The sequence below is a fragment of the Mustelus asterias genome, chromosome 1 (assembly GCF_964213995.1).
Source record: "Mustelus asterias chromosome 1, sMusAst1.hap1.1, whole genome shotgun sequence".
Lineage (NCBI taxonomy): Eukaryota > Metazoa > Chordata > Chondrichthyes > Carcharhiniformes > Triakidae > Mustelus > Mustelus asterias.
In genome coordinates, this window is record NC_135801.1 from 41026300 (window position 1) to 41050991 (window position 24692).

The 24692-nt window shown below is 41.3% G+C and overlaps 1 protein-coding gene across 1 annotated transcript in view; it reads right to left on the minus strand.

Moving 5' to 3' along the window:
* The window catches only part of etfdh (electron transfer flavoprotein dehydrogenase), a 59122-nt gene extending 35212 nt beyond the window's left edge, over window positions 1–23910 (minus strand). Inside the window, exons 1-3 of the mRNA XM_078211930.1 lie at window positions 23688–23910; window positions 7695–7844; window positions 380–609 (exon numbers count right to left, since the gene is read on the minus strand). Of these exons, the coding sequence (XP_078068056.1) occupies window positions 380–609; window positions 7695–7844; window positions 23688–23721 (414 nt within the window). The 5' untranslated portion in view covers window positions 23722–23910. The remainder of the gene's footprint in view (window positions 1–379; window positions 610–7694; window positions 7845–23687) is intronic.
* Window positions 23911–24692: the final 782 nt, after the last annotated feature.

Genomic DNA, 24692 nt, shown 5'->3' on the forward strand with positions numbered 1-24692 from the left:
GCTCTCCTAAGCCCTTTTTTTAGCTCAGTACTGCAATGGTGTGTTCAGCCAGGATTTTGTGCTGAGGTTACGAGAGCAGCATTGTTAGTAAAGTTCTAAGACTGAGTAATCATAACAAGTTTTAAGGTTAGTAGACTGCAATCAGAAATCTATTACTTTATTCCTTGTCACAGTCATATTTTACCAACGTCAAAAATGCTGTTACTATTGCGAGGGGAAATTGGTTAAACTCCTTCCCCCCCTCAGTACGTTACAAGGATGCTGTTGATTTTTAAGTGGTAGGCAGTATTGTATTACTATATCAACTCCCAGTTGTATTTTTAGCAATAAGCTATTATGGAGGAAAACAGCTCACATTCGACACAAACTATTTTCTCACCCCTCTGTCCTTCCAATCTGGGAACAACTCCATCAAAGCTTTTGGATCTAGGCAGGCCCCTGAAAGGATATGTCCACCAATCTGTGCAGCTTTCTCCACCAAACATACTCGTAGTTCCTTGTCATGTTTATCAGCCAGCTGTTTGAGGCGTATTGCTGCAGATAGACCAGCAGGTCCTCCACCCACTATCACCACATCAGCTTCATCTCCAAACCGCTCCATGTTGACCCCTTGAAATAGATGCAATACCAGAATAAGAAAAATGAATCTTTCATATGAATTTTAAAGGTTCAGGCATATTTGATACATTAAAACTTGAGAAAGCTAACATTTAAGGATTTTCCAAAAATATACAACCATTGGGTACAAAACAGTAGTCACTTTGGGATGTTTCCAAAATAAAAACAAGATATAAATGCAAGTTTATTTTCATGTAAAAAGGCATAACTATGAAAATATCTAATTGCATCAATTTTTTTCAGTATAATTAGAACAATATAATGAAAAGTCAAAAGAATACTACAAATTGCAATAATCAGGCAATAACGTTTTATGCTCTATTTGAAGAACACACTCAACTAAATGCACTGTAATGTATATTTTAAACACAAAATTCAGCAACTCATAACTTTAGCCCAATGAGTTTGGGAGTGGGGGGGGGGGGAAGAGATTTGGTCCTGGTTCCCTCCTTCAACGGTAGTCATGATGTGGAGATGCCGGCGTTGGACTGGGGTGAACACAGTAAGAGTTTTAACAACACCAGGTCAAAGTCCAACAGGTTTATTTGGTAGCAAATACCATTAGCTTTCGGAGGTAGCGAAGGAGCAGCGCTCCGAAAGCTAATGGTATTTGCTACCAAATAAACCTGTTGGATTTTAACCTGGTGTTGTTAAAACTCTTACTGTGCCCTCCTTCAACATCAGGTTCTGAAAGGAATTTTCAATTCCAAGATTCTTTCATTAACTTTATAGGTTTGAATCATCTCCCATCTTAAATTTCATAAAAATAATCGCATATTGCTCATGCCAAGTCTTACACAATGAATTTGCACAGCTAAATTACTGAAACCCTAAAAAAACACCTCATATTAAGCAGTACGTTCCTGGAAATCACTACTTAAATCTTAACTTCTTATACTTAAGCAAATTTTATCACTTAAATGGATGTGATATCAGTAGAGGCATTCCTGATCCAAGATTTTCACCCCCAATTTGTAAGACAAGCATGAAATAAACTTGAGAAAGGATATACTGGCATTGGAGGGGGTGCAGAGGAGATTCACTAGGTTGGTTCTGGAGTTGAGATGGTTGGCTTATGAGGGGAGACCAAGTAGACTGGGACTATACTGATTGGAATTTAGAAGAATTGGTGGGGGTGGGAATCTTATAGAAACATATAAAATCATGAAGGGAATAGATAAGATAAAAGCAGGGAGGTTGTTTCCACTGACGGGTGAAATCAGAACTGGGGGGCATTGCCTCAAAATAAGGGTTCTAATCTAACTTCACAATTTATCTTGAAGTTTCTGATCTGGCCCCAAACAGGCCACTATAGCCCAAAGTGAATCCACCCTCAGCTCCAGAATGTAGTTAGCTAGTAGCTGCTATTGTACACACTTCTTGCACGTGGGCACCAGGGACAACTGAAGCTTCCATGATTTGCCACATAGCACAGGAGGACCATATCACGGGTGCAAACTCTCCAACCATGACTACCCTTATTTACTCCGTTTTAACAAAAGATTATGCATATATAAGAATACAATTAACTTACCTCCCTTACGCTAACTTTACTTCTCTTACCCTACTTTGCTGACATACTACTTTATTATAATGACCTGACTTTCACTTATTTGTGTTGTTTTTCAGTTAATCCCTTCTTCCAAAAAAATCCCACTTTTAAAAGTCATGGCTGCTTCACCATGACGTTGACTGCGAGGACACTGTTCCCAGACTGAAAGTGAAAGATCCACCAGCTGCGGCAGTGTTGGAGGCATCATTTGGCAACTGCTTGGACTGCTGCAAAAGAAAGGACCCAAAGGCCTTCAATCTCCGGAGCAGGTAACTGGGGTCTTGGACTGGATGGGTTAAGATCAGTAAGGTGGAGAGGTATGGCAAGGAATGGGGTTAAGAGACAGAGTGGGTAGGAAGGAAGAGGGGGCTCAACTCCTCAATCAATGCTAATATCTTAGCTTGATTTCCATGAGCCCTTATTTTGCCTATTAACCTTATTGAATACCTTTTGAAACTCCAGGTACATCTTGAGTATTGCTTAAAAAAAGTGACTGTTTTTTGTCAAAGATCTTAATCTTACACTTGGAGACAATTCACAAGAATACCAACATAAGGGAAAACAACAAAGTTATAGAGAGTGCCGACTGGTTGGCCAGTGCACTGATTTATAGAGGCTTTGTCATGAAGAATGCACCAGTTGGTGGTTTCTCACAGTGAGTTACCAAACACTGTTAGAAACTTAAACCAGATAATTTCACTCTGATTGGTCAAGGCTTTGTCCTGAGGAATGAACGGCGGTCACTTATTTTGTTTAGCTGAAACAGGCACAATATGTATGCATGTTCTTTCTGTCAATCTTTTTACATGCCTATACAAACTTTTACAGTCAGTTTTTACGTTTTGTGCTAGCTTACTTTCATTCTCTTGTTTTCCTTTTCTTAATCCTTTTGTCCTCCTTTGCTGAATTTTAAACTGCTCCCAATTCTCAGGTCTATTGCTTTTTTTTTCTAATTTGTATGTTTCTTCTTTGAATCTAATATTATCTTTAATTTCCCTGTAAGCCACGATTTGGCCACAGATCCTTTTTCACTCTTACGCCAAATAGGAATAAACAACTTTTGGAGCTGACTTACTCATTTCTTGAATGCCTGTCATTGCCTGTCCTTCCTTTCAGTAATGTTTCCCAGTCCATCATGTTTCATTCCATCATAGTTACCTTTATTGAGGTTCAGGGCCCTGGTCACAGAATCAACTTCGTTACTATCCACCTTAACAAAGAATTATTTCATATTATGGTCACTTATTCCCAAGGATTCTCTCAACTAGATTACCAACTAATCCTCTCATTGCACAATATCCAGTCCACAATTACCTGTTCACTTGCCGGTTCCTCAACATATTGGTCCAGAAAACCATCCCATAGACACTCCAGAAATTCCTCCTCTATTGTACTGTGACTAATTTGACTCTCCCAATCCAAATGCAGATTAAAGTCACCCATAATCACAGATGTTCCTTTAACACATGCATCTCTGATTTTCTGTTTAATGTTATTCCCAGCATTACCACTACAGTTTGGTGGTCTGTATACCACCTCCACAAATGTCTTTTGCCCTTTGGTATTTCGTAACTCGACCCATACAGATTCCACATTGTCTGTGCTAATATCTTTCCTCAATATCGGACCAATATCTTCTTTGATCAACAATACAACTCCACCACCTTTTTCTTTCTGACTATCCTTCATAAACATTGAACAGCCCTTTAGATCCCATCCTTGATCACCTTGAAGTCACGTCTCCGTAATGCCAACTATATCATATCACTTTACATCTATCTGCACAACTAATTCATCCATTTTGTTTCAAATGCTCCGAGCGTTCAGGTACAAAACCTTAAGGTGAGCCTTTTTAACGCTTCTTGTCCCATTCCTACTATTTTTTTTAACCAAGTCCTTATTTGACTCTGGCCCTTGATTTCTCTGCCTATCACTTTTCTTATTCTCCTTGCTGTCTTTTCCTCTTGTTTTTGATTCCCCCTGCTCTGAACCCTTACATCGGATCCCATCCCCCGGCCATATTAGTTTAAAGAACATCAGTCCCTGTCCTGCCCAGGTGTAACCCGTCCAGTTTGTATAGGTCTCACCACCCCACCTCTGATCCCAATGCCACAGGAATCTGAAACCCTCTCCCAGTATTGAATGAGCAGAAATGTCCTCCAATTAAATATATGGAAGACGGAAACCATTATCTTTGGTCACAACTCCGCTTCCTCACCGCCAATTCCATTGCTCTCCCTGGTAAACATCTGAGGAACCACTATATGGTTTGTAATCTTGTGTTATATTTGGCCTAGGGATGAGGTTTCTGCTAGCCTCATTAAGGCCACCTATTTTACACCTCCAAATATTGCCCAATTTTGACTTTGCCTTAGCTTATCTACTAAAAACTGGGCAGCATGGTGGCACAATGGTTAGCACTGCTGCCTCACAGCTCCACAGATCGGAGTTTGATTCCTGGCTTGGGTCACTGTCTGTGTGGAGTCTGCACGTTCTCCACGTGCCCGCGTGGGTTTCCTCCAGATGCTTTGGTTTCCTCCCACAGTCCAAAGATGTGCGGGTTAGGTGCATTGGCCATGCTAAATTGCCCCTTAGTGTCCCGGGATGTATAGGTTAGAGGGATTGGCGGGGTAAATATGTGGGATTACGGGGATAGGGCCTGGGTGAGATTGTGGTTGGTACAGACTTGATGGGCTGAACGGCCTCCTTCTATACTGTAGGGTTTCTGTGATTCTATAACTCTCATCCATGCCTTTGTAAACTCTTGACATGGCTATTTTCATGCAGTACCAGCCAGGTTACCACATTCTGCTCCCACAAACTTCAGGTTATTTAAAACCCTCTTCCCCATGTCCTAAATATGCACCTTCCTTTTGAATAGAAAACTAACTCCCACAAGCATCCTACTTGCTCTTTGACACAAACAATCCTTCTCTGCTCTTCACAGATTTCTCTCTCCGTGTCTCAAAGCAGGTGTCCCTTTTCAGAGTTATTGTGTACAGATGTTACAACTATCAATTGGTTTCTGTATGAGTTTCATCCTTATGGCTCTCAGACCCCTTAGGCATGTTTCTGAGCTGGGGCACTTCCTGAATTCCTAATTTTACTTCAAGTCAAAGGAGGCATTTTAAAACAACCATTTTGTAAGTCCAACATTCGTAACACTGAAGCTCAAAAACTGCCTCCCTAAATCTCTCTTCTCTCCTTCTTTAAGACACACTTCAAATTACTTCTTTGACCAAACTTAATAAGATGCTATAAATACTAATTGTTGTTGTTTGGTGAGTTGCAGAATTCAATTGCTGACAATAATTTGACAGTCCAAGTAATAAAAACAGATTCAACTTATTCAGTCATCATTAAGCAGCAGTCCTTATGCATGGGAGCAACAAAACCAACTGTTATAAAACAGTAGCACAATAGTAGATTAAATTGCATAGAGTCAATGCTCTTTGTTATTGTGGTAAAATAGATTTTTTTTTTAAGTTGTATTTTTGTAATGCTAGATTCAACGTAAAACAAGTTAACATCCAGAGCTGTATAGAAAACTTCTTTAAAAGAAATCAGCCCAAGCAGACACTTCTTTCTGATTAAGATGGACAATAAATGCTGGCTCGCCAGCGACGCTCATGTCCCACAAATGAATTTTTAAAAAATATAATTCTTCAGATACAAGTTTTAGCTTACACAGTAGAAGTTGATGTAGAGAAAAATGTCTCAGATGTTAATTAATCATCATGATAAAGTACTGTTAGGGTACGGATCAGAAACTCCAAGGTATATTATGAAGTTAGACTGGACCTTAATTGCTTTGGCAATAATGTGAGGATAAGGTGTTTCACTTCAGATGTGATTCTACTGACACTAGGAAGCTTTCATCAAAATAAAATTTAACAATATAGTTATAATGATAACAAATGAATCAGTTTAACATTTTAACAATACTTAAGATACTGCTAACCTATTTCTATTAGTTTAAATTCAAGCAATATTCCTCTTAGACTTAAAATCCCTCTTCAAAATTAGTTAGCAAATAACACAGGCTTATGTGCTTGTAATTGTTAACAGTCTTGAGCTTTTTGAACACCGCGAGGGAATGACAGGTAGACACCTGTCTGATAGCCCTAAACAGCAGCCTCCAGAGAGCGAGAGCGAGCTCTTGCTTCTTTCAGGACCAGACAGAAACTGCCTGCTTGTCCCTGTAAGCTTAGCTCCTTCCTTTAAGTACATGACTTTGTGAATCAACCTAAATCGAACCCTTACTCTGAAAACTCAGAGGAAAAATGCATTAATTTTAAGTTTATTTATTAGTTTCACAAGTAGGCTTACATTAACACTGCAATGAAGTTACTGTGAAAATCCCCCAGTCGCCACACGCTGGAACCTGTTTGGGTACACCGAGGGAGAATTTAGCATGGCCAATGCACCTAACCAGCATGTCTGTCGGACTGTGGGAGGAAACCGGATCACCCGGAGGAAACTCATGCAGACACTGGGAGAACATACAGACTCTGCACAGTGACCAAAGCTGGGAATCGAACCTGGGTCCCTGGAGCTGTGAGGCACCAGTGCTAACCAGCGTAGTGTTAACCACTGTGTTACTGTGCCATCCCAAAATCAAAGTGGAGAAAGTAGGCATCGATCTCACTATCTCTCATGCAAAGCGAACACTCTACGATTTGAACTAATTCCCCCTGGCAGATTATAACAAACACACCCCTAGCTAAAATCAATCATTATCCTGCAGTCTCAGCCTGTGAGGTGCCTAGTTTGCAAAAAAAAAAATCGACACCAAAACAGCTGAATTCTAAACATATCCCTTAAAGGCACAGTATCATTACAGTACCAACATATTGATCACCAAACATCTTATGCAATTATTAAGCAATGATTGCATTGCCTTCAGGAAAAACCTTCAGAGTTCATTGGGAAAAAAAGAAAGGCCCTTATTAGCTGGAATCCTGATTGCCAGCTTGACGTGCAGACTTCATCTACAGAATTAAATGGAAGTTCTCTAAGAGTCATAACATACAAAAAGACAGAGAGCATATTTGTAATTTACCATCTTACGGAGTACTGTAGTTTTAAAGTTCTGGCAGCATTAGACTATTCTGGATTATAGCAGTCTTGTTGGAGGTTAAAAATAAACAAACTTATGGTTAAACGCTGTTTAGTCAAAAAGGGAGTTGAGTTATTATTTTTCTTAGTATTGAGAAATGCAATGAAAGATATATTCTCATTATATTATCTGTATATATTAGCTACAGTGTTTTACTGGGGTGCTTATTTGCTGTTCATGAGGAGATAAATCATACAGCGGTAACTGATATGTTTCTGCAGCTAATATACAGAGTAAGAGTTTGCTATTACCACTTTGATCATGCTATTATCATTTGTCATTATACTGGACAGAGAAGGACAAATTTCAGATTATAGGGACACAAGATCTACTTTTTCAGTGTTACTGATGACACTGAACCCAAGGAAATTTCCAGTGTAATAATCCAACATCCTTGACAGTTACCTTCCCATCTTGGATCTTTATCCCGAGGGTGGATTGTGTAGTGTGTAGTGATACGGGATATTGAAGAGGAGGAAACACATCTTTTAGTACACACCAAGGATGAAAGAGATTCCTTCTGAACAGTTTTCAAAACATGTAGACACCTGTGCACTGTAGAAGAAAAGCAAATTAAAATACAGTTCTTTAACTAATGTATTTCACACAATTATCTTAAAGAATGGTAGTGGTCAGCACTGCTACCTCACAATGCTAGGAGCCTGGGTTCAGTTCCACTCTTGGATGACTATATGGAGTTTGCAGGTTCTCCCTGCATCTGTGTGGGTTTCCTGCGGGTGTTCTGGTTCCTCCCAGAGTCCAAAGATGTGCAGGTCAGATAGATTGGCTATGCTAAATTGCCCCTTAGTGTCCAAAGATTTGTAGGTTAGATGGATTAGTCATGGTAAATACACCTTGTTAAATACGCAGGGTTGGGCCTTGTTAAAATGCTCTTTCAGGGGAGTCGGTGCAGACTCAAAAGCTGTGTCAAGAATGCAATATTAACCATAGAACAGTGCAGAAGGAGGCCATTCAGCCCACTGAGTCTGCACCGACTCTGAAAGAGCATTTTAACCAGGCCCAACCCTGCGTATTTACCATGACTAATTCACCTAACCTGGTGGATTAGTCATGCTATTAGCTGACACAAGAATGTTGAGTAGAGAATCTGGGCTTGGTGTTAAATTACAGAACACATCATATGTACCCGTATACCAGAAGTCACCTTACTGACCTAACAAGGTTCTGCACTCATCTTTCCTCTCTCAGAGCCCACCTACAATTCTCACTAAGTAAGACATTATCCAAGAGTTGAGAACAATATTTAAATACAATTAAAAAAAAAAAATTAAACACAGGTTTAAGTAACTATAACCATTGATTAACTGCAATCATTTTTCATTTAATACAATTTTCTTTAAGGCTTTGATCTGGATTTTCAGGGTACGGATCAGGAACACAAAGTATATTATGAAGCCAGACTAGACCTCCCACAGTTTTCCATTTTGGCATTTTGTGAGGATAAGGTGTTTCACTCCAGGTGTGATTCTACTGACAAACGAGTGTTTTTTATCAGAACAAAATTTAACAATACAGTTTACAGCTTAACATTTGAACAATACTTAAACATGACAAAATACAATTCTAAACTGCTAATCTATCTCGATTAGTTTGAATTCAAGCAATATTCCTCTTAGAGAGAGAGAAAGAGCGAGAGTCAGCAAATGCTCGACTTTAAAAATAAAACTAAAACAGTCAATACTCAAACTTAGCTCCTCCCATTAATCACATAACTGACAACCAACCCAATCAAAACCTTACCTCAGAAACCCCAGGGAAACCCAAGTAAACAAAAAAGCATTAGCTCTATTTAAAAAAAGATTCCTAGCTTGGGGTAGCGCAGTGGTTAGCACTGCTGCTTCACAGCTCCAGGGTCCCGGGTTCGATTCCCGGCTCGGGTCACTGTCTGTGTGGAGTTTGCACATTCTCCTCGTGTCTGCGTGGGTTTCCTCCGGGTGCTCCAGTTTCCTCCCACAGTCCAAAGATGTGCGGGTTAGGTTGATTGGCCAGGTTAAAAATTGCCCCTTAGAATCCTGAGATGCGTAGGTTAGAGGGATTAGCGGGTAAATACGTGGGGTAGGGCCTGGGTGGGATTGTGGTCGATGCAGACTCGATGGGCCGAATGGCCTCCTTCTGCACTGTAGGGTTTCTATGATTCTAGCTAAAATCAGTCATTATCCTGCAGTCTCAACACTTGAGCGGCTTCCTGCCCAGACAAATTGGCACCATATAAAACAGAGCTGACTTTCAAACATACCCCTTAAAAGAAACGTGATAAAAATACATTTCTTCCGTGTTATCACAAGGGAGTCATGGAAATTCTGTGGACCTTCAAACATGGCAGACGTGACCTGGATCGACCCCATTTCCGATAGATCCAAAATTAACAAAACAACTAGGACAAAGTCCAGAGTACAATAATGGACCCTTTAAAAGATCCTGCCTTGGCTCTTGGAAGCCCATGTGACTGCCTCAGATTTGTGTCCCAGAGCAGCGAGCCCAACTCTATCGTCCACCCGCCTCCCTAAAGGGAATATCCCGCTACCAAAAGAGAAAATGCTGGAAAATCTCAGCAGGTCTGGCAGCATCTATAAGGAGAGAAAAGAGTTGACATTTTGAGTCCAGATGACCCTTTGTCAAAGCTGGAATATCCCGCTATTTGGAGGAGTTTCTTCCAATGTGGTGAACTGGGAAATCTCATGCTACATAAAATTCTGAATCTTTATGTCAGAGGCACTTTGTCTTTTCTCCTCTCTCTCTTCCCTGCCGCCCTTGCACTCTTTCCACCTCCTCCCCCCCCTCCCCATGTGGGGGGCAAGGCCCCCACATAGCCGGATTGCTGGGCATTACTGAATTTACTTGTCAAAACTTCAAATCAATTTAATTTTTTTGCTTGAACTGCGAATATATTGACAGTCATTGCAAAAACAAGGCACATTCCAAGTAAATTATCAGTATTCTAGGTATTTCAGTAATTCTCCTTCCAAGTACAAATAAAATGCAGGATAGCCAGTTCAAACATTGAATCATTTCACTGGAGAACAAATAAGTTTTTGATTTGTTTAAAATCTACATGAAGAAAATAAAAACATATAGTTGTTCTTGTACCCACTGTTGAGTTCAAAATTATTCATTCTGAAATGCAACAATACCAACTTAAAAGTCAGACAGTAACACTAACCTTTGACACTTTCAATCAGAGTAGTGTGATAACAAATGTTTTCTTTGGACTCCAAAGTTCAAATATGCAGATGTTAGGATATGTATTTTATGAAATATTGCCTTAGTAATGATTTAAATGATATTTTGTTTAATTGTAGCTTTCAAAATATCTATTTGTACACCACAGTATGTGTGTGCAGTAGGTATTGCCCTTATGGTTTTTGATAATTTTGTGGTAAGCAGGCTGTTTACACTGGCTCCATATCTGATGCCCTCAACCTTTACCCTACATTTGTCCAGGCATTAGGCAGAGAGAAGCACTGAAAATAACTTTCAAAAACCTCCCACTTTCAATCACATCACCGGAAAGAGATAATGTAGTTGAGGGGTCAAAGAGACTATTTGATTAGAATTAAGGAATAACAAGAGGAGTTTTTAACTACTGGGTATATACAATAAGCCAAAGTGGGAAAAAGATAGTGGAGCAAATGTGCAGGCAAATAAATAGCAAGCTGATAATGGAGAATCTGAATTACCCTAATATAAACCAGAATGGTAACAATGTAAAGGAGCAAAACAACAGTAATTCCCGAATGTGTACAAGAGAACTTTTACGATCAGTGTGTTTCCAGCCCAAAAGGCAGTGCTGAATCTTGTTCTGGGGAATGAAATGGAGCAAATGAAGCATGTTTCAGTGAGGAAACATTTGGGGGGAAAACAGTGATCATAATATGGTCAGGTTTTGAACAGTTACAGAAAAGGCCAAGGAACAATAAAGCATAAAAATACAAGAATGAAGTATGGCTGATTTCGCTGAGTTCAAGTACAGATCGAGCCCAGATTAACTGAACAAAAATTGGTAGGCAAAAAGGATGGACATCCAAAGTTCAAGCTCTTTGGACTATTAAAGCTATGCAGATTAAAATAAACAGAAAAAAGGACGCAGTTGTTTTTCAGATTGGAGGGAAGCATGCAATGGTTTTTCCCAGAGATCTTAGAATCTCTGCTCTTTTTGATATGTTAATGTGAAGGATTTATGTATCCAGGGCATAATTTCAAAAGTATTGGATGACATGTTGCAAACAGTGAATGAGGAGGGTAGTAACCGACTTGAGGATATAGACAGACTAATTAAATAGGCAGATGTATGGCAAATGAAATTTAGTGCTGAGAAGTGTGAAGTGACAGATTCTGTTAGTAATGAGGAGGCAAGGCAAAATGAAATAAAGGAGAGAACTGGGGGTGAATCTTTGAAGCTGGTAAAATGACTTGAAAAGGTTGTTGAATAAATATATGGGATCCCTGGCTTAATTACTAGAGGTGTAGAGCAAAAAATAAGGGCTGGGATTCTCACAAAGAAATTCTAAGTGCCGAATTTGCGTAAAAACTGGAATAACTCCCCCTGTTTTTTTCAGTGGGAATTTCAAAATGAATCTCCCACACTGAGCACTGCAGAATGCCTCAGAGAAATTCACATTGAAAATCAGGGGGGTTCGTTTATTCCCGCTGGAAGAGTCGGCAGCATAATGCTGAGCGGGCCACTGTGCATGTGCTGATCTGTTATAGCGGGGATTGGCGCATGCACAGTGGCCCCGCACTGCCGATCTCCCAATCGCTGGCCAGCCAGCTAGTCAGGAATTTGGTGCAAAGTGGAAAGAGTGGCTACCCTTTTAACTTCAGTATTTGTAGTGGAAGTTTGACGTAGCCAAGTATTTAAACGTTTCATCCATTGCTTAGTGCACATTTGTTGTGTAGAAAATGAAAAAAACGTACAAACAAAAAACTAGATACAAATAACACAAGTAATTTATGACAAAACATAGCAGAGCAGGTTGTGGACAGTCAGATTTTTAAAATAATTAATTCGTGGGGATGTGCGTGTTGTTGGTAAGGCCAGCATTGGTTGCACGTTCCTAATTACCCTCGAGAAGGTGGTAGTCCGCTGTCTCCTTGAAGCGCTGCAGTCCATGTGGTATAGGTATGCGCAGTGCTGTTAGGGAGAGAGTTCCAGGATTTGACCCAGTGACAGTGAAGGAATGGTGATATATTTCCAAGTCAGGATGGCGAGTCACGGAAGGGAACTTCCAGGTGACAGAGTTCCCATGTACCTGCTGCCCTTATCCCTCTAGATAGCAATTGTGGTGATTGTCTCTTTAAAAGCAACACAGCAGAAGAAGGTCACCTGGCTTGACAGACCAACTGGGACCCAAGGGGTGAAGTCTTATCTTGGGCAGAAAGCATCAGACATGTACGGACTGGGTGTTTGGCTGCTCCAGCGCAGCTGGGGACTGCCGGGCACTGTAAACTTTTTCCCCGTCAGTAAATATCTTTTGCGTTCCTGACAAAGTCTGTGAGCGTGTAACATTACATTGGTGGTGAGAATAAAATAGATTATGGGAACACTGCCTGTGGCCTGACACTTGTGAGTATCCTGTTTTCATCAAAGTCTGAAGGAAAAAAAGATACACACCAGTCTTTGGGCGAATAGACCCAGTGAGATATTAAGTTATTGCCAGACCGTGGGGCGGACATGGAACCAGCCTGGATTGGTCGGTACAGTCCAGGAGTTTAGAAATAAATAGCAGGGAAAAAACAGAAGCATGAGCTGTGATTTTGGGTTGAAGGAAAAGTGGGACTCAAGTTTAAAAAAAAGAGAAAATGCTGAAGAAAGAAGAAAATAGATCACAGGGAGCAGTGTTTTAGGAGTAAATGCCCCAGGGGCCTGCAGGAACTGTCCCGAAAGCATTGCAAAATGAAGAGGTTGAGACGCTAGGCTCCCGAAAACAGCACAGCCTGCAAAGGGGGGGGGAAAAGAGTGACGACCGTCACCCCCCCCCTCCCAATGGAAACTGACACATCAGGGGGAGGAAAGAGAACAGACTGTCCATGCAATCAAAGGAAAGAAAAAAAGTTGCAGAGATCACTAGAAGGGCTTTCTGCCAGTAGAAGAGAACTTTAAAGGTTAAAAAAGGAGGCCAGGATTCGCACCAAGACTTCAAATACATAGAACCAGCAAATATTAATAGCTGAAATAAAAGTTGACAGTCTTAAAGCAATAATGTATTCAATGAAGAGCAACGGGAGAATTGCAGAATGGAAACAAGTCAACGCTTCGTCAGAGACAGACCTGACCAATTGATGAAGCAGCTGATGATCTATGATTCTAAGATGGTTAGGCCAAGGACATTACAAAGGACAGTACAACACAGGAACAGGCCCTTCGGCCCACCAAACCTGTGCGGATCACATTGTCCTACCTAGACCAATTGCCTGTATCCCTCTATGCCCCGCCTGTTCATGTGCCTATCCAGATAAGTCTTAAATGTCGTTAACATATCTGCCTCAACCACCTCACTGAGCAGTGCATTCCAGGCCCCCACCATCCTCCGTGTAAAAAATCTTACCTCTCGCATCTCTACTGAACCTTTCCCTCCTTACCATGAACTTGTGCCCCCCTGTGATTTTCATTTCTTCCCTGGGAAAAAACTTCCAGCTGTTCATCTTATCCATGCCTCTCCATAATTTTATAAACTTCTATCAGGTCGCCCCTCAGCCTCCGTCTTTCCAGGGAGAACAATCCCAGTTTATTCAATCTCTTTTCATAGCTAATGTCAGGCAACATCCTGGTAAACCTTTTCTGTACTCCCTCCAAAGCCACCATGTCCTTCTGGTAGTGTGGCAACCATAATTGGACACAGTATTCCAAATGTGGCCTAGCCAACGTTTTATATAACGGTAATATAATTTGCCAATTTTTATACTCGATGCCTCGGCGGTGAAGGCAAGCATGCCAAATGCTTTTTCAACTGTGCTGCCACTTTTAAGGATCTGTGGACCTGTACTCCAAGATGTGTGTGTGTTTATGCTCCTGCCATTTATTTTATAACTCCCACCCGAATTGGATCTACCAAAATGCACCACCTTGTATTTGTCCGGATTAAATTCCATCTGCCATTTTTCCGCCCAATTTTCCAGCCTATCTATAATCCTGTGTATTCTCTGACAATCTTCATCACTAGCCGCAACTCCAGCAATCTTAGTTCCATTCACAAACTTGCTAATCAGACCAGTTACGTTTTCTTCCAAGTCATTTATATATATATTACAAACAACAGAGGTCGCAGCACTAACCCCTGCGGAACACCACTAGAGTCGCTGAGCAGAAACTGATAGCCAAGTTCCGCACACACGCGGACGGCCTCAACCGGGATATTGGGTTCATGTCACACCATTTGTAACGCCCACAGTTGCGTGGACCTGCAGAGTTTCACTGGCTGTCTTGTCTGGAGACAATACACATCTTTTTAGCCTGTCTTGATGCTCTCTCCACTCCCATTGTTTTGTTTCTTAAAGACTTGATTAGTTTTAAGTATTCGCATTCCAACCATTATTCATGTAAATTGAGTCTGTGTCTTTATAAACTCGGTTTGTGAACAGAATTCCCACTCACCTGAAGAAGGGGCTTAGAGCTTCGAAAGCTTGTGTGGCTTTTGCTACCAAATAAACCTGTTGGACTTTAACCTGGTGTTGTTAAACTTCTTACTGTGAACACCACTAGTTACAGACCTCCATTCAGAAAAACACCCTTCCACCGCTACTCTCTGTCTTCTATGGCCAAGCCAGTTCTGAATCCATCTGGCTAGTTCACCCTTGATCCTGTGTGATTTAATGTTTTATGCCAACCTACCATGAGGGACCTTGTAAAATGCTTTAGTAGAGTCCATGTAGACAACATCCACAGCCCTTTGTCCATCATTTTTATCACTTCCTCAAAAAACTCAATCAAATTAGTGAGACAAGACCTCCCTCATACAAAACCAAGCTGTCGGTTGCTAATAAGAACATTCAGTTCCAAATGTGTATAATCCTAAGAATCTTCTTCAACAGTTTCACTATCACTGACGTCAAGCTCACTGGCCTATAATTACCCAGGTTATCCTTGCTACTCTTCTTAAATAAAGGGACAACATTGGTTATCCTCCAATCCTCAGGGACCTCACCTGTGACCAATGAGAAAACAAAGATTTCTGTTAGAGGCCCAGCAATTTCCTCACTTGTCTCCCTCAGTAATCCAGGATAGATACCATCAGGCCGTGGGGATTTGTTTACCTTAACGCTTTTTAATATACCTAACGCCTAGTCCCTCATAATGGGGGCGTGCTCTAGAGGGTTTACATACCCCTCCAAGACACCAGCAATCAATGTGTCCCTCTCCTTTGTGAATACCGATGCAAAGTACTCATTAAGGATCTCACCTACTTCCTTTGGTTCTATGCATAATTTGCCTCCTTTGTCTTTTTGAGTGGACCAACTGTTTCTCTAGCTACCCTCCTGTTCCTAACATATGTATAAAATGCCATGGGATTCTCCTTAATCCTATCTGCCAAAGACATTTTGTGACCCTTTTTGCCCTCCTAACACCCTGTTTGAGTTTTTTCTACTTTCCCTGTATTCTTCAAGTGCTTCATTTGTTTTTAGTTGCCAAGACCTCATGGATGCATCCTTTTTCTTTCCGACTAGACTCGCAATTTCCCTGTTTATCCACGGTTCCCGAATCTTCTCTTTCCTGACCTTCCTTTTCACAAGCACATGCCTGACCTGCACACCAATCAACTGCTCTTTAAAAGACTCCCACATGCCAGATGTGGATTTATCCTCAGCCTCTCCCAAACAACAGCCTCCAATTCCTGCCTAATCCGGCTGTGGTTAGCCTTTCCCCAGTTTTAACACCCAACCCTAGGACAACACTTGTCCTTTTCCATGAGAATCCAAAAACTTACAGAACTGTGATCACTATTCGCCACTTGTTCCCCCACTGCAACTTTAATGACCTGGCCAGGCTTATTCCCTAGTACCAGGTCCAGAATCGCCCCCTCTCTAGTCAGACTATCTACATATTGTTTCAAAAAACCTTCCTGGACACATTTAAATTCCTCACCATCCGGCCCCATAGCCCCAAGAGATTCCAGTCAATAGGAGGAAAATTAAGCACTACAACAACCCTATTACTTCTGCATCTGTCCAAAATCTGCTTACATATCCATTCTTTAACTTCCCGTGGGCTGTTGTGACTGCCCCTTTCCTGTTTCTGAATTCTACCTACAGTGCCTCTTCCAAGGTGTTCGTCCTCTGTACAGCTGGAATATGTTCACTAACCAGTATTGCAACCCCCCCACCTTGCTTGCCTTCCCCTCTGTCTCGCCTAAAACACCTATATCCCGGAACATTTAGCTGCCAGTCCTGTCCCTTTATTAATCAAAACACTGAGGATCTTCTGCAGAGTTGTCCTGCAACTGAGATAGTCGACCTCAATGACAACCACCTTCCTTTGTACTAAGCATGACTCGAACAAGGGAAGATTTCTCCCCCTGATTCCCATTGATTCCAATTTTGCTGGAGCTCCTTGATTCCATACTCAGTCAAATGCTGCCTTTTCAAGTGAAAAGAGAAAATGCTGCATAATCTCAGCAGGTCTGGCAGCATCTGCAGTGAGAGAAAACAGCTGATGCTTCGAGTCCAGATGACCTTTTGTCAAAGCCTTTTTAAGGGCAGTTACTCTCATCTCACCTCACCTCTGGAATTCAGTACTTTTGTCCATATTTGAACTAAGGCAGTAATGAGGTCAGGAACTGAATGGTTCTGGCAGAACACAAACTGAGCAGCAGTCAGCAGGTTGTTGCTAAGCAAGTGTTACTTAACAGAACTATCGATGACTCCCTTCCATCACTTTAGTGATGTTTAGTAGATTGATACGGTTGGGGTATCCATAAGGGTGATGCAATGTTAAATTTAAGCTATGCCATTAGGAACTAAATCAGGAGACACATTTTCATACAAAGGGCTATGAAATCCCGAACAGTCTCTCCAAATGCTGGGGTAGAATTTGCAGATTCAGACTGATGGCTTCCTATTGAGTAAGCATATAGGGTTAGGGAACTAAACTGGTGCTAAGATATTGATCAGTCACCAAGCAAAGCCTTTTGAATCGGTGACCATTGACTGCATTCATTGTGCAGCTCCTGTGAAAAATTCCTGAAAGAGCACTCCATAGGGAAACCTTATCATGTAAGTACAACTAAATCTTGATTTATTCTAATTGAAAGGTGGCACAGGTTCAGTGAGGTTTCCTTATGAAGTAACTGATGTTAACTGACTTTCCCTCATAGTAATGGAACATGTTACTGTTTCAACAACCTTAATTCCTCCAGTGATTGTCAATTTAACAGCAAAAAGAACCATTCTCTCACTATTTATATTCTTAAAATCATGTCAATTTCAAAGTCTGTTTGGGGAAGGGGATATGTAAATTACCTAGTTTCCAAGATAGTGAAATTTAAGTATGAAGTGTATTGAAAGCCTGTCAGGCCATGATAGGCAGATAGTATGAACAATAGAGAAAATAATTCTTTCTACATGCAATTTACTGCACGTGAATGCGATACACAGAATATTTGCTTACTGTACCAGCAAATTCTGCTGCTAAACTTTTGCAAAACGTTTCCAAATTTCTATCTGCAATCTGAGTAAATGCAATCTTAAACTTAAAAAAACAGACCAATATTAAATAAAGCTCAAGTGGCCTTCAATACTACATGAGTGTAATCCTTACCCTGTCCTGCAGCAACTTCATGGCATGTACTCTCACTAATACATTTCAAACATTCTTCCTGATCCTGCACGTTAAGCATAAATCTATCGTACAATGGTATTGTACTTTTGTAAACCGCAGGTGCTTGTCCTTGTCTGAAACAGTGGGGAAACTGCAGCAGGATGAATGATGAGTGTAACTGTTTTCAACCAGGCACACAAAAGATGAAAGCATTACAGACACACACTCACTGCACTATTAAAATCAGAAAACGTTCTCCTAGAATGATAACAGTGCAGAAGTGTGTCTGCACCGACACATGTAAAACACCTGACCTCCCACCTAATCCCATTTACCAGCACTTGGCCCATAGCCTTGAATGTTATGGCATGTCAAGTGCTCATTCAGGTACTTTTTAAAAGACATGAGGCAACTCGCCTCTACCACCCTCCCAGGCAGCGCATTCCAGACTGTCTGTCACCACCCTCTGGGTAAAAAAGTTTCTCCTCACATCTTCCTAATTGAATTTTATTTATTTCATGCTGCCTTTGATTGAAAATTGAAGCAAAAATATGAAAGACATGAATAGGATAGATAGGAAGAAACTTTTCCCCTTAGTAGAGGAGTCAATAATCAGGGGCATAGATTTAAGGAAAAATCTTTTGGTGGGAATCTGGAACTCACTGCCTGAAAGAGTGGCAGAGGCGGGAACCTTCAAAATATTTAAGAAGCCTTTAGATGAGCACTCAAAACACCATTGGATACAAGGTTACAGACCAAGTGCTGGAAAATAGGACTAGAGTAGATAGATGCTTGATGGCCAGTGCAGACACAATGGGCTGTAGACTTTCTGTGCTGTAAAAATCTATAGACAGAATTTTCCCATCCTAGGAATCGTAGCGGACGGAGGCAGACCATGCAACGGTCTGTTGATCTCAGGCAAAGTGCAGTTGGAAAATCCTACTCTGTGTCTCTAATGGCAGTAAAGTGTGGCAAAACAGGACCAGATGGTTTTGATTTCAGTGGTTTAAAGGAACTCCTTAATTCTAAACTTACCCATCTCTCAATATGAGAACCTTTTCTTTAGTTTGGAAAATTATACACGTCAGCCTGTTGTTTATAGATCAGTTAGTCTAACATCCGTTGTCAGGAGGTTGCTACAACTTAAAACACCTCAAATGTTTTCAGCTTATTTGGGAGTCAGTATCCAAAAGAGAAAATGCTGGAAAATCTCAGCAGGGCTGGCAGTATCTGTGAGGAGAGAAAAGAGCTGACGCTTTGAATCCAGATGACCCTTTGTCAAAGCTTTGACAAAGGGTCATCTGGACTCGAAATGTCAGCTCTTTTGGCTTCAGATTCCAGCATCTGCAGTAATTTGCTTTTATGAGAGTCAGTATGGTTTGTAAAGGGCAGGTCATGAGCAGCAAAACATTATTTTTTTTTTAAGATCTTGATTGAAGTAGATAGAGGAATGTGGGGCGGCACGGTAGCACAGTGGTTAGCACTGCTGCTTCACAGCTCCAGGGTCCCGGGTTCGATTCCCGGCTCGGGTCACTGTCTGTGTGGAGTTTGCACATTCTCCTCGTGTCTGCGTGGGTTTCCTCCGGGTGCTCCGGTTTCCTCCCACAGTCCAAAGATGTGCGGGTTAGGTTGATTGGCCAGGTTAAAAATTGTCCCTTAGAGTCCTGGGATGCATAGGTTAGAGGGATTAGCGGGTAAATATGTGGGGGTAGGGCCTGGGTGGGATTGTGGTCGGTGCAGACTCGATGGGCCGAATGGCCTCCTTCTGCACTGTAGGGTTTCTATGAAGAGACTGTTAGCTAAAATCGAAGCTCATGGAACAGAAAGAAAATTGACATGGTTCAGAACTTGAAGCATAGGAGACAGGATAAGCAGGTACTCCAATTGGCAGGTTCTGATGAGCAGTGTTCCACAAGGATATGTGTTGTGCCTCCACTGTATTAATGATTTAAATGGTTGGATAGAAGGCAGCTTATCCATATTTGCTGATGACACAATGATGGTAGGGTATTGCAAGCGGTGCCATCAAATTGAAATGCTAAATTACAAAGAAATATCGATGCATTAAGGTGAATGGGTAAACTGTGACAAATTAATTTTGATGTAGGCAAACATGGGATCATCTACCTTTGACCTAAAAAGCATAGAACACTGTATCTCTAAATGGTGAGAAGCTAGAAAAATGGAGGTCCAAAGAAACTGAAGGACGATGTACTTAGATCATTAAAATATTAAGGCACAAAAATAATCAAAACGTAAACGGAATGCTGTTCTTCATAATCTAGAGGACTGAATACAAAGGGATAGAAATCATGCTGCAGTTGTAGGAAATCCGTAATTGGACCAGATCTGGAGCACTGAGAGCAGTTCTATGCACCATATTTTAGGAAGGATAAATTTGCCTTAAAAAGAGTACATTCTAGATTTATTAGAACACCAGGACTCCAAAGGTTAAGCTATGATGACAGATTAAATAAACTAATTTAGTAAGGGATGGATACTATTGAGGTAGAAAACAGGAATAAAAGTACACAAAGTAAAAGCGCTGGGTAGTATTCGAGAAGAAAGCAGCACTACATTGGGCACCATTGTTTTATGGGCGGCACAATAGCACAGTGGTTAGCACTGCTGCCTCAAAGTGACAAGGACCCGGGTTTGATTCACAGCTTGGGTCACTGCCTTTGCAGACTCTGCACATTCTCCCTATGTCTGCATGGGTTTCCTCCGGGTGCTCCGGTTTCCTCCCACAGTCCGAAAGATGCGCTGATTAGGTGCATTGGCCATGCTATTTTCTCCCTCTGTGTATCCGAACAGATGCTGGAATATTTAGAGATACAGTGTTCTATGCTTTTTAGGTCCAACTAGGGGATTTTCACAGTAACTTCATTGCAGTGTTAATGTAAGCCTACTTGTGACACTAATAATAAAATAAACACATTAGAAAGGAGCAGACTAAGAAGGCTATGAAGAATACAGTACAGGTTTAAAATGCACGCATGTAAACGCAAAGTATGATGAATAAGATTGGTGAACTACAAGCACAAATAGCCATTTGGAAATTTGATCTAATAGCATTAATATTCAGAGGTACAAAGTGTTCACAAAAGATAGAAAAGGAAGAAAAGGGAGGTGGGAGACTGTATCAATCAGGAAAGGCATGTTGGAAAGTGAGAAGCAAAAAAGGTATGGTCACAGTACTGAGGGTATTCTATAAGCCACCAAATTGTAAGAGGGAGAGATGATGGAACAAACCTGCAGGAAAACGTCAGAACTATCATGCGGTGACATTTGAGGATTTTAACTACCCAAACATTCATTGGGATAATGTTAAGAGTAAAGGGTAAGGAGGGCAGAGGAACTTCTGAAAAATATTCGAGAGAACTTCCTTGAACAGTACGTTTTCAGCCCTCCAAATGAGGAAAAGAGCATTGTTGGATCTGGTGCTGGGCAATAAGTTGGGCCAAGTGGAACAATTGCCCATGGAGAACATTTAGACTAAAGTAATGATTATATCATAAGATTTAGACTAGTGATGGAGAAGAACAAGGAATAATTAAAAGTAGAATGTCTAAATTGGAAGAAGGTCAACTTAATAGGATGAGGGGATTTAGCCAGGATAAAACGGAACCAAAGACTGACAGAAAAATTATAATGGGGCAATGGATGACCTTTAAGGAGATGTTTTGGGTACAGCATGGTAGAGGCTAGGTGTATTCAAACAAATGAGGAAAAAGACAGAAGGATCAAAGCCAAAGTTTCTTGGATGACCAGGGAGATAGAAAATAAGTCAAATCAAAATGCACATCAGGTGAATTCTCAAGCAAGAACAAAGCTAAATATACTAAGTTAAGAGGGGAATTGAAGAAGAATAAGACTCCAGGGAGAATATAAGAATAGAATGCCAGTTAACAAAAAAAGGAACCCAAAAGTATTCTACCGGAATGTAAATTGCAAGTAGGTACTAAGAGGTGGGGTGGGACCCATTTGGTATAAACAGTGATATATGTTTAGAGGCAGAAGGAAAGGCTAGAATACTTAGTATCTATGCTTAATAAGGCAGAGAATACTGATAAAATATTGATAGAAGTGGAGATGTTAGAGGTAATGGATGGAATGAAAATCAATAGGCAGGGCACACTGGAAAGATTGGCCATGCTTAAGAGTAGACAAGTCACCTGGCCCAGATGGCTTGCATCTCAGGTTCTTGAAGAAAGAGGGAGCAGAAGAGATTACCATAATCTTCCCTAGATACAGGGGGAGATGCTAGAACTTGGGACAGTAGCATTTGTGACACCTATCCAAGAAAAGATGTGAAGACATTCCCAGTAACAGCAGGCCAGATAATTTATCACAAATGGTGGGTAATACTTTAGTAACAATGATCAGGGGAAAAAAAATCAACATACAATTGAAGAGGTTTAAGTAATTTAAATAAAACATGTGTAGATTTGTAACAGGAAGTTCAGGCTTGATTAATCTGTGGTTTCTGATGAAGCACCAAACAAAGTTGAAGAGAATTCAATGGATGTTGTGTATTTGAATTTTAAGAAAGTGTTTGACAAAGTATTGTAGCAGATAAAAGGCTTCAGACTAAGGATGGTGGACAATGATAGTCCCAACAGTCAATGCCAGAACCACTGTTTTTTTTATATATACCAATGACTTGCATATTGGAATACTGAGTATAATTTCAAAATATGTCAACATAAACAAATTTGAAAAACAATGGAAAGTGAGGACAATAGCACTCAAATGTAACAGGACAAAAATATGCACAGAATTGGCAGATGAAAGTTAACACAGAGACAAGGCATTTTGGCAGAAGGGGTAAGGAAGGCACAATCGACTCAAAGGCATTTTTCCAGTGTATAGGGCTAGAGGAACCCGAAGCTTCAAGTTAATTGATTTATGAAGTTGGTTAGACATATTGAGTGAGCAATTAGTAAAACTTATGGGATCTTGGGCTTCATAAACAGAAATACCAAGTACAAAACAGCAAAATTATGCTGAATGTGTATAAAGCTTTGGCTAAGCCATAACCATTGTACTGCATCCAGCTCTGGTCACCACTTTTGGAAGGGCGTGAAGGTCTTTGAAAGGGTGCAGAGGAGATTTACCAAAATGGTTCCAAGGATCAGGGATTTAGCTACAAGATAGGTTGGATTAGTTGGTGCTGTTATGAAGATTGGGGGAAATCAATCTCTGCAGATAGAGATGCACCCGATACAACAGATGTAAACGAACCCCCTCTGCCCATTACCTGTTAGCACAAGTACTAATGAGGCATAGATTTAAAGTTTTGGACAAGAGATGCAAAGAACAACTTTTTCGCAGAACAGTAATCACATAAAACTTTACATTTAAGAGGCTGATGGATATAGAGACCAATGATTTTAAAAGGAAATTGACTGGACACGAAGGACATGAATTGTTGAGGCTACCTATAGCGGGGCAATAGGACTGACTGGATTGTTCAGAAAGCCGTTATTGACTGGGTGGTCTTCAGTACCGGAATGACTCTTGACTGAGCTTATTTAAATTACTTTAAAAATACATGCGTGGCACGCTACGATTTAAATGTCAGGTAGTTTTAGCACTTCTGCTGTGCCAGGGGAGGGGCCTTTTACCTTGTGGTCTACACCGGTAGCCCGCCGACCACATTCCGGAGCCTGTCAGCCACTGAAAACAATATGGTGCACAGCTCTCTCGCTGACCACTGCAGGTAGCCCCCTCGAGCCTCGCTTACTACTGTCGATTCGATTGCCGCCACCCCCTCGTGCTAAACCTTCCGCCTTCGTCCCCGGCTCCGTGAACGAAGGGTCACAATACCAGTCCTTTGCGCCTGCGTCTTAAGATCCAAAGCCCTCTGCAAAATGTAGTCCCGTTGAGCACCGACAGCACTGCGCATGCTCACATACCCAGACGTATCAGCACTGTCACCGACAGGTGACAATCCGCCTTGTGAAGAGCTCAACATCGCTGTGGCTGCAACTCAGTAGTGGACACAGTAACAAGTCTCACAACACCAGGTTAAAGTCCAACAGGTTTATTTGGTAGCAAATACCATAAGTTTTCGGAGCGCTGCTCCTTCGTCAGATGGAGTGGAAATGTGCTCTCAAACAGTGCACAGAAATCAAGTTACAGAATACTAATTAGAATGCGAATCCCTACAACCAGCCAGGTCTTAAAGGTACAGACAATGTGGTGGAGGGAGCATTAAACGCAGGTTAAAGAGATGTGTATTGTCTCCAGACAGAGCAGCTAGTGAGATTCTGCAAGTCCAGGGGGCAAGCTGTGGGGGGTTACTGATAATGTGACATAAATCCAACATCCCAGTTTAGGCCGTCCTCATGTGTGTGGAACTTGGTTATCAGTTTCTGCTCAGCGACTCTGCGCTGTCGTGTGTTGTGAAGGCCACCTTGGAGAACGCTTACCTGAAGATCCAAGGCCGAATGCCCGTGACCGCTGAAGTGCTCCCCCACAGGAAGAGAACAGTCTTGCCTGGTGATTGTCGAGCGGTGTTCATTCATCCGTTGTCGTAGCGTCTGCATGGTTTCCCCACATGCCTCGGGACATCCTTTCCTACATTGTCTGTATCTTTAAGACCTGGCTGGCTGTAGGGATTCGCATTC